Raw genomic sequence first — 11,376 nt, 5'->3', positions numbered from 1 at the left:
CCTACCGTTTAAGGATAAACTCATATTGCAGACACAGGCTCGACTAAATGAGGACTCAACTCATATATGGGAAGCTATGGCGACAAAGATCATTCAAGTAGCAAAGGAGACTATAGGGGTCACAGCTGGAAAGGCAGGTGGGCATAAGGAGTCTTGGTGGTGGAATGAGGCCGTACAAGACAAGATAAGGGACAAAAAAGGATGTTTTTGGGAGCTTATGAGGTGCATGAATGAGGAGGAGCGAGTGGAGTTGAGGGAGACCTACAAAACGGCCAAGAGAGAGGCGAAGAAGGAAGTGGCGGAAGCAAAGAATGCGGCATATAAATGGATGTATGAAAGTTTAGAAACAAAAGAGGGGAAACATAATATGTTTAAGATTTCCAAAGCCAGGGAGCGTAGAAGGCAAGATCTAGGGCTTGTGAAGTTCATAAAGGATACAACTGGGCATGTGCTGGTCAAGGAACATGATATCAAGCTAGGATGGCAAACCTACTTCTACAATCTCTTTAACAATGGGAGAGCTCATCAAGAAGAATATGACAACACAACCTTCCAACGACAACAACCGAATAACTGCTACTGCATACGTATCACACGAGAAGAGGTGCATACTTCACTTAGGAGGATGGGAAGGGCTAAGGCGGTTGGCTCATACAACATACCCATTGAGGTGTGGAAGTGTCTAGGAGAAGAAGGAGTCATGTGGTTAACGACTCCGTTCAATATTATCCTCAAATATGGTAAGATGCCAGACCAGTGGAGTAGCAGCGTTGTAGTCCCTATTTATAAGAACAAAGGAGACGCCCAATGTTGTGGTAACTACCGAGGAATCAAACTACTAAGCCATACTATGAAGCTATTGGAAAGAGTGATCGAGGTTAGACTTAGACAGGAAACTCAGGTTACGGTGAACCAATTTGGCTTCATGTCGGGCGCTCCACCACAGAGGCAATACACCTTATAAGAAGATTAATGGAAAAGTATAGGGAGAAGAAGCGTGATCTGCATATGGTCTTTATTGACCTAGAAAAGGCCTACGGCAGTGTGCCACGGCAGGTGCTTTGGGAGTGCTTAGAGGGTAGAGGAATACCGAGGAAATATATAGAGATAATTATGGATATGTATACCATGAGTGCAACAAGTGTCCGTGCGCCCGTGGGGGATACTGATTTCTTCCCCGTAGAGGTAGGTCTTCACCAGGGGCCAGCGTTGAGCCTGTTCCTTTTTGCACTAGTCTTGGATGAGTTGTCAAAGTCGATTCAGGGGGCACTCCCGTGGTGCATGATGTTCGCAGACGATATTGTCTTACTTGTTGAGAGAAAACAAGATCTAAACATGAGGCTAGAGGAGTGGCGAACAACCTTAGAGACAAATGTTTTAAGAATTAGTCGCTCTAAGATGGAGTATCTACACTGTGATTTTGGTGGGGTAAATGACAATGAAGACGCACAGATCACCATTGAAGGGCAGGTGGTTCCGCAGGTAACGAATTTCAAGTATCTAGGATCATTTTTTCAGAGCAATGGGGAATTAGACAGTGATGTGACCCATCGAGTTCAAGTAGGATGGTGTATATGGAAAGCAGCCACAGGTATATTGTGCGACAAGAGTTTCCAAACCAAACTAAAGGGAAAATTTTATAGGGACGCAGTTAGACCTGCAATGTTATATGGAACAGATTGCCGGGTCATCAAGAAGGCACATGTGCGGAAGATGGAGGTAGCAGAAGTGAGAATGCTACGCTGGATGTGTGGGCACACAAGGCTAGACCAAATAAGAAACGTTGTGTTTCGAGAGAGATTAGGTGTAGCGAACATATCAGACAAGATAAGAGAGTGGAGATTGAGATGGTTTGGGCATGTGAAGAGAAGACAGACGACGAATCCTGTTAGATCCGTAGAATACATTACTATAGAGGGGAGGAGAGGTAGAGGACGACCTAAATTGACTTGGGATGAGAGGATTAGACATGATCTGATAAACCTCTCAGAGGACATGGTTGAAGTAGGAATTCTTGGAGAAGTAGAATTAAAGTTAAGGATTTTTTGGGAGAAATGAATACTTTAGGGCGTCTATTTACCTTATTCTGGTCGCACACAAAAATAAAATTTTCTTTCCATATATATTATTATTATTATTATTAATATTATTGGCATTACTATTAATAATATTATTATTTTTTACTGTTGAACTTTGATGTCCTTTTATTGCTCCATACATATGTATTCTAGAGCTGAGGGTCTCTCTGGAGCCACCTCTCTATCCCTTTGGATAGAGGTACGGTGTGCCTACATCACACCCTCCCCAGACCCTACTTATAGCTTTGCTGTTGGTGGGACTTCACTTGGTATGATTGATTGATTGTATTTTTTTTCTAGATATTGTATTATATTACTCAACATTAAATATATTGTGTTATACTTTGTTCGGTATTGTGTTAAATTTTGCGATCTATTGTGCCTTTTTTATTTATCATTGTGTTGTTTGTTCATTCCGACATTGTGTATTTTCGTCGGTTTTTTTTAAACGGGAATGACGGGGGAAACTATTTGGTTTTTTAATTTTTTTTGTTTTTTATTTGTATTTTGAGTTATTTTTTTTTAATTATTTTTTTGAATTTTTTTATGAGGGTAGGTTTTTTTTGTATGACCACAAATCCTTCTTATACGTATCATTTTTATCTCCTTTAGTATTTTAACTTTACCCTTAACATGAAATCCTAATTATAAATAATCATTATCTCACTACATTTCTTCATTTAATCTTTTTCTTAAAAATAGAATGTAGAGAAAAAAGGTAAATTGAGAAAGTGAAGAAATCATCATCCATTCTGGGACCCAAGCTTGGAATTCAAATGAGAAATTATCTTTACAGCATTGGTATGTGGCGAGATCAAGGTGAGTATCGATCCAAAACCTTTTGTTTTGATCCTTAAAGTTTAGGGTTTTTTTGTTTTTGGTTTTTTTTTTAAATAAGGGTTTTCATTCAAAACACATTTTTTACGTGTGTTTTTGGGTTTGGTCATGGATCTAGTATTTTGCTTGTTAAACAAATGACTTAGACATAAAAAGTTTGGATTTTGAGCTGAAAACGTGATTGTTTGTAGATGGTGTTTATCTGACTACACTTCTGTATTCATCCAGAGAAACTTTTAGTTTCTACATGACATTTGGAGACATTCTAGATTCTCCATGTTATTTGGATACACTTTTTAAGAACTAACGAAAGTTCGTTGACAGTCTCGACGACAAGTTCTTGCGACAGTCTTGGCGACACTATATGTTTGCAAAAGTTCTCGCGTCATTGTTGGCTACACTGTCTAGCAACACTGTTAGTGATACTATCCTTTTGTGATGAGTCTTCGTGTGTTAACACTTCTATGCAGACATGAGACGTTTATTCCAGTTAAGACAACTCTGCACGTGCGACTAAGCGAGATCAAGTGAGTTTCAATCTCCCAAATTGAATGTTTTTAGGGTTGTGTGCATCGGAGAAAGGGTTAAAATATGAAGTTCTATTGTGAATGTTTTATAAACTAAGTGAAATGTTAAATCTACTGCTAGGCGTCTCATATGGGCATGTATGTGGCCCCTCTTATGGGCATGAGTTAGGTCTCATGGGCATGAGTTAGGGGTTGATGGGGTTTGGCGCCTACAAGACAAAATATAGAACATGATTTTTTGACAAGTGAATTGAACATGTTTTTTTACGGGATTTGACAACCAATAGAACTTTGTCCTTAACTCGAACCGACAGTTGTAACAAATTGTTTCGTGACTTTTATTTTAGTTTATGATCTTAGTACATAAACTAAAATTCATTTGGGACTTAATTGATGGTCTTTAATAGGACATAACCCATCTGAAACGACGTTCTATGTTGATTGAACAAACAGAACCCAGTGTTTTAGAGAGAATCGGGTATGATTTGAACAAATAAAGCTTATTTTTTTTATACAACAAACAATATATGGTGTTCTTGATCTATATTATAGAGATGGATATCTCATCACTAAATTAAATATTAAATTACGTTTTCTTTACCTGACTTATGGACGAGACATATCTCGAAGTAGTGTAATAATATAGTGATACATGTTAAGTTTTAGAATGAACCTAATTATGATAAATAAATCAAGCGATATCGTTTTTGGACATGTAAACTCTAAAAGTTACGTTAGCGTTTAGGATTTTTAATTAGGAAGAGTGTTTTTAATTCAATTTCTATTAAAAAAGAAATAAACATATTAAACTAGTGGTATATTGATCCTTGTGTCATACGGCCATTATAATAAAGGCACAAAAATGAGATTTATGCCAACCAAATTTAAAACATCAAAGTTATCGACTAAGAAGTATTTACTAGGCATGGAAACACATTAAAAAACATTTAACAACAATAGAATTACATAACGAGTTAATAAAAAAGGTTTCATTATAATTGCCATGCATAAATGCACCTTGAATTTCATAATTCACGGTATATACAAAGATACATACTAGATCGAGTCATGTGTACGTGTAGCATATAAGTGGAGTCACATATATCATAGTGAGGTCATGTGATAGAAATTTAGCAAGAATGAAGTAAAGATATGATGGGATAATTGGGATAAAGATATGTCTTGCATATGATAAGAGTAAGGATTTAGCATGCTATGATATTAAGTGCGACGCACATCATACCTTTGTTGGAACAAGATATGATAAAAGAAAGATAAATACTTAAATCTTGTTAATAAATAGTTTAATATAAAAGAAATGATTTACAACTATATATTAAGCTAGTTCGGGAGACGTTCATAACAAAAATGTTGCGTGCGAGGCAAGCATTTTATCTCAGTGAGCTTTCGGGTGATGGGTTTTCTCTAGAATTGATTGAGGGCCAGGTCACTAGTTATGTCCACAATCGTAGACATCACTAGCCTTTTACCAACAGGTGTACCCAATAAACGGATTTTATTGGTCTTTCATAGACAAAATTATTGTAATGGCATTATTTATTTATTTGTGATCGATGTGTATGGCCGGTGTGAGCTGAGGTAGCTACGAGTCACATAAAATGTGAGTGTGACATTTACAATTATTTATTGTACAGATTTTTACTAATGTTCATGATATATTTTATACAGTGATCGGTGTATATTTTTTAGAACGACGACTTTCTTGTATTTAAGTTACCACACTCTTTAAGTTTGGAGAGCCCCGGGGCCGATGCCACACTCTGGTCATATTATATTGTCTTAATCAGGCTCACGCTGGCTTCAGAGTTTGACTTGAGCATTTTCCCGAGAAACCATACCGCCAACTGAAACTTGATAGTCGTTCCGCTACAAGAGTAGAACTCTCTGGCGTAATACACAGTGTGATAAAAATTCGAGTAGGCTCAAGGTTCAAACTGATAACATTTGCATAAAGCCTAACTCAATTGCATTATTTTATCATGAATTAAAAAAAATGAAATACAAAAGCCTATTTAAAAGTACCTTTTAAATGTTTAAGCAGCTTGGAAATTATTCAAATGAATATTTAAAGGCACGGAATCTAGAGGTGCATAAACATAACTATAAATAAATAATATAAATTTATATTTAACAAAAGTATACTATATGAAGAGAACAAATAGGGTAAACTATATATTGCAAAAAGTTTATATATTGCAAAAAGTTTATATATTGCATCTGACCTTTAATAAAGGAAAATTGGATTTTAATAATCTCAACTTTAAACAGTTGGCTGATAATAATCCCAACTTTGAAAATAGCCGTCACTGGTCCCAACTTTCATGCTATTTATTTTCATTGGACCACCGTTAAAAAAATTTAACGACGTTAAGTTTTTTTTCAAGTTTTAAATTGATGTTTTAGGGCTTTTGATCGGAATGAGAACACGAATCGATTGATGTAAAACTTAACTCGAAACAACGCTTCATACAACTTGATTTTTGTTAATTAATAGTTTAAACACCGGAACTGAAGCATCCGTTACTCGTTTGGACCACTGTTTTGAGGTAAGTTTTACATCAATCGACTCATATACTCATTCCGATCAAAAGCCCTAAAATATCAGTTTGAAATTTGAAAAAAACTTAACGCCGTTAAGTTTTTTTAACAAATGTACAATGAAAACAAATAGTGTGAAAGTTGGGACCAGTGACAACTATATTCAAAGTTAGGATTATTATCGGCCAATTGCATAAAGTTGGGATTATTAAAATCCAATTTTTCTTTAATAAACACTGTTTTATTAATTAATTAAATAGTGATAATTGTTACAAGTTAAATAGTACAAACTTATGTATTAATTTGTTTTATTGGGTATAAAACTGAATATATGATGAATTAATTTTTAAAGTTTTCAATTGTATGGTATTAGTTAATACTAGACCCTATTAGCAAAAGATACATACCAACTTACCTAGATCATACCAATAACATTCCCTTCACTTTTATTTCCTGTGTTCTTGGGTTGACAAAGCAATCTACTATCAGGTAACTTTTAGCTTTATATTTCAAATTTCATGGTTAATAAAATTATATGAAACACAAAACAATTGAAATATAGTTCGGAATCCCGACGTGTAACTTTTAATATATAACGGGGTATACCTAATATCCAACAGTTAATTAATTAGCAATCGTGTAGTGGCATGATATTAGCCCCTTAAAATCTTTACAAATACAAGATTAGTTAGATTTTCAGATGTAAAAGATTGTCGTTAAAAAAAGGAAAGGAAAAATAGCAAATCGCATACCCGACAAGTATTGGTCAGGGCCTGGAGGTATGAGACACGGTTTCATAATCAGATACGAAAAATCATTAAAGTACAAGTTGTATGTTTAGCCTCAAAACTTGTACAAGACTAGGCTTATAAATAATGAGCATAGGCCAACGGTTGCAGTTCCCCGCCCCCCTTTCACGAGTTCTCCATCTTCTTTCTTTCTTTGCTATTTCATAACCCATGGAACACAAAAAGCAAGCAACAAGTTATTCGACTTCATCTTCATTCACAAATGAACTATTTGGATCAAAGGATCCATCAGCTTCATCTTCTTCTGGTCTTTTCAATTCCATTTTCCCTCCTCCTTCAAAGGTATGTGTTTTAGCCGTAAAAGAGATTACGGGTTTTCGGTATTTGTGTTTCTGATTTGTATAGCGTCCGGTTGCAGAAATAGCCGATGCATGTGAGTTTTGATTGAGAAATAAGAACGTATAGATACTATCTGGATCAGAATAAGTACTTGTAACAGATTAATGATGAACTTGAATTTTTTATCGAGAAATAAGCTTTGGTGATCGAATGTTTTGATGGTGTTATAAGTGAAAAACATTTAATTGATGACCCGGAAAATTAAGCTCTGGGCTATCGGTTGCTGATTTGTCTTGTTTTCAGCGTTTTCAAAACCGAACCGGAACAATTTAATATTTAATATTTTTACTCATTCCAAAATCTTATTTCTTTATATTTGTTTATTAAGATTTTATAGTTTATTAATATTACAAATGGTGACGGTCTCTTGGTCTAGCGGTGCGCGTGATGTTAATTATACCCTCTTTAAATTAGTGCAAGTTCAAGTCCTACAAAATGAAAACAAGAATATCCATAATACCGGCTTTTAAAGAGGGAGGGTGGTCGACTGACAGTGGCCTGACATTCCGCTAGACTTGAAAATTAAAAGAAAAAACTATAAAAATAATTATATTAATGTTTGAATCTAATTGCTTAACTCATTTAATCATGTTTTTATAAACAAAGTTCTTTTGAATAACCCAAATCATAACCAAGCAAGACCATTTAAAATTTTAATTTTTTAAATTCAACAAAATACTCTTTTACTTAAAACTCTCCGAGACGGCTTTGACTATACTCGCCATTGGTCCAAAAATTTTTAATGATTCTCCGAGACGGCTTTGACCATACGTTGTGCTTTAACTAAAAAGTGCTTAACTCCATGCAATGTCATTGTCATTTAGACAATGAACTTTAACTAACAACAAACTCACCATTTAACTATTATGTTGTTTTTTAAATAATAATTTTAATAAAAGAAAAAATTAAATAAAAGTGCATGCATTTGCATGTGATTGGTAAAGAGAAGAAGACCCCACCCACCCAAAGTAATACCCATTAGTGGGCCGGCGCCCCCTTTGATGACACCCTTTTTAAATCTCGAGACATGGTGCTCCTATGCGTTAACGCTCAACATGGCTAGGGGCGTTAGCCCCGTAAAAGATACTCTAAATGAATTTTTGAAGGGTGTGTGTTCACTCTTCAAATATAAATTAACATTACAAATATGAAAAACTAAAGTACTTTCATCTTTCGTTTATATAATACTTATATATTAAACTTTTAATTTATTTATAACCTTATCCCAATTTTTAAGTCATTTCAACCAGTGGACCAGTATAATGTCTTATTCAAGGAGAATTATCTCTGGCCATAAATATTGCGGTGGTTTTTGACATGTCTAAGAACTTTGACTTGATTGTTACCAATATCAACCTATTGTCATAACTAAAAGTTAAAAGTCAAAACCGGTAACCTTAATATAATTATTATTTTGTGGACTTATAATTTGTAATAAACCTAAATTATTATCAGTATATTTATACGTATTCACTGTAAAAAAGTTTATTTACAATTTCGTTCTCATAATCTTTTACTTATTTATGTCATGCATTAAAATGTGTATATATGTGTTCGTTTGTTTATGTACAGGTACATACACGGGATTATATTCGCTCTGTAGAGACCGATAAGAGCTGTGATTCCGCAACCGAACGATGTTCAACCATACGTAAGACTTCAGTTTTCATTTTTGAGCTTGTACCAGAATTATTATAATTCTTTTATCTAGTTGAGTTGGGTTAACCGCTAACACTTAAATTCAATTAACTAGTATTACAGAATAACCATATTATTAATCTTAAAATACAGATTCCTAATTGATCTCCCATTTTGTATTATTGTCCATCCAGATTCTGTAAATAATGAACACAAGAGTCGTAATCTTAAGACGGACACGAGCCGGTTTTATCAGCAGGAAACATCACAACCGTGTCATCTGAGCTCATCAATATACTATGGTGGCCAAGATGTTTACACGAATCCTCGTATTACCACCCCTGCACACTCAACAGTAAGTCACACCTTCTATAAGTTAAAAGTCTAAAATACCCTTGCATTGCAACACAGAAAACCCTAGGAAGTGCCAAATATGGACAAATTGGTAATTTCCACCAGAAAGAGTTGTAGTTTTCATCAGTCACAAACACTAAAAAACTGTATGCGATTTCAGCAGCAGCAGTACACCAAAGATGGAGAAGATGATGGGCGTGCTTCACGAGGAAACTGGTGGCAGGGTATGATCAATATGTTACAATACATGATAACAAAAAGTTGAAGGTTTTCAGTAACTTACATTAATTATTCTTATCCTGATTTTAGGATCACTCTATTACTAGGACCACACTACTACCTATATGTCGAAATGAAATCGGCTTTATTAGGTAAGTTTTGTTTCCAATGGTTGTCATACACGCACCTTAACTATTTCTTTCGTTTATTTAGTTAATTTATAAGTATACATTCGTCATCTTCAGCCTTCAGACACATTTCACGTACTAGACTATTTGTGTTGGTCATAATCGTCATAAGACGGTTAAACAGTCACTAATACTGCTCGTCTCAATATCTTTGAGACGGTTATGATTGACACAAATGGCATGGTGTTTGGGCACGAACTCATGTTTCATAAACGAAGCAAAGTTGATATTAGAATAAAGATTTTATTAAGATGTGGAACCTTTTTTTTTTATTGTTCATGACTAATAAGTTATTTGGTCTAATCTTGTTATTTGCAGGTTATAGTGAAGAATTAAAAGGATAGGTCCATAGGTTAAGGTGTAGCGTGTCTATATATACATATATGATCGGTACTATATATGAACTAAATATTTATTAAGGACCGTAGTGCGTTGTTCTTGGTGGCTCATTTCAGATGCGCATACATTTGAAAAACAGACGTGAATGCATCTAAAAATACATTACATGTCTGTGCATCTGAAATGAGTTGTCAATTTACAGTTGTTACGGTTGTTACTAAATGTTTAGTTTTTATTAAAATTGCTTATATATGTGTATCCGTGTATGCGCATGTGTATGTTTATGTTTATGTTTATGTATACACATACGCTTGACATGCATGTAGTTCTTTTGGCATATAATAATTGCTCCTTTGATGGAGTATGTCGGACTTGAAACTTGATGTTGTGTGTAAATCACTAGCTTGATGTTTTCAAGGTTGTTAAGTATTATCAATATTTGCTTTCAAATGTCAAATCTTTTATACTCAATTATCACATACGGTTTTATGTTGACGTACAATTTTAAATTAACTTAACACATAAACCATTTAAAGCACTTGTTTGATACTTTGATGGTCATCCAACTATCCAAGAAACACGTAGAATATCGCAAAACTAAATGTCTTTTAGTATGAGAGCTTCTTGCAGTTGGGCTTATGGTACAATATCATAGGGTGATGGTTAAGGACTATGATCTTAGGTTCAAAACTTGACTCAAGGGTTTTTCTTTGTATAGTGGTGACCGGTGAGTTTTCTCCTTGATGGTGATCTTGGGTGAATCAGGTGTAGAGTGTCAAAATCAGTATGGACGGTTGCCATCTCGTCTCAGGGGAAGGCTCACTCGGGTATTTAGGGTAACTCCAAATGTTGTTAAAAAAGCATGGGAACGTCTTAATAACGTTTAATTGGTTATTTAAGTGCGATATACCCTTGTCGAGTTTGTGTTATCTTTATGTTTTTCACAGGTTTAATCATGAGTGAGTTTTAGTTGGTCAAGAATGTCAAGATATGTTAATTTGTATAGTATGGATTCCAAACGAAAGGAATATATATATGTATATAACTAAACCAAGGAAGATAAAGAATGAATATTTTTATGTTTGCTCAATTCATTTTATATCACGTACCCTAAATAAAAAGTCAACTATTGAGTTGAATTTTTTTTTCTTATATGGTATGGTAATACACATAGTTTGCACGTTTACTTGTATGTATATAGCTAGGCGTATGTGTAGTTATGTATGCGGATATGATTACATTTACGTATTAGGTTTCGAGCGAGCTATGCTAAATGTTCTTCATGAATCTGAAACGGGCTACATACCTTGTCGAGTTTGTGTTATCTCTATGTTTTTCACAGGTTTAATCATGAGTGAGTTTTAGTTGGTCAAGAATGTCAAGATATGTTAATTTGTATAGACAGGCATCATTATTCCTCAATTAAGTAAAGGTAAAAGAAAATATTATATACTATCTATCGGGTGGGTTAGTGGTCATTCGCTCATCA

The 11,376-nt window shown here is 34.6% G+C and overlaps 1 protein-coding gene across 2 annotated transcripts; it reads left to right on the top strand.

Moving 5' to 3' along the window:
• Positions 1–6,740: 6,740 nt before the first annotated feature.
• LOC143630095 (uncharacterized) lies at positions 6,741–10,358 on the top strand. 2 transcript variants are annotated; one of them, XM_077099190.1, is made up of 6 exons: positions 6,741–7,092; positions 8,722–8,800; positions 8,982–9,142; positions 9,305–9,365; positions 9,451–9,512; positions 9,867–10,358. In XM_077099190.1, exons 1-5 carry the CDS (start codon positions 6,961–6,963, stop codon positions 9,465–9,467), a joined length of 450 nt encoding a protein of 149 aa, XP_076955305.1. In that variant the 5' UTR covers positions 6,741–6,960; the 3' UTR covers positions 9,468–9,512; positions 9,867–10,358. The 2 variants fall into 2 exon arrangements, with proteins under 2 accessions (XP_076955305.1, XP_076955304.1); XM_077099189.1 differs by having other exon boundaries at positions 6,772–7,092; positions 9,302–9,365.
• Positions 10,359–11,376: the final 1,018 nt, after the last annotated feature.

Source organism: Bidens hawaiensis, unplaced genomic scaffold (genome assembly GCF_021521415.1).
Source record: "Bidens hawaiensis isolate Kalapana, Puna unplaced genomic scaffold, B.hawaiensis_p1.1 tig00005567_1, whole genome shotgun sequence".
In the NCBI taxonomy this organism is placed as follows: domain Eukaryota; kingdom Viridiplantae; phylum Streptophyta; class Magnoliopsida; order Asterales; family Asteraceae; genus Bidens; species Bidens hawaiensis.
Note: the sequence above shows the minus strand (reverse complement) of the source record. Positions and strands in the feature narration are given on the sequence as shown.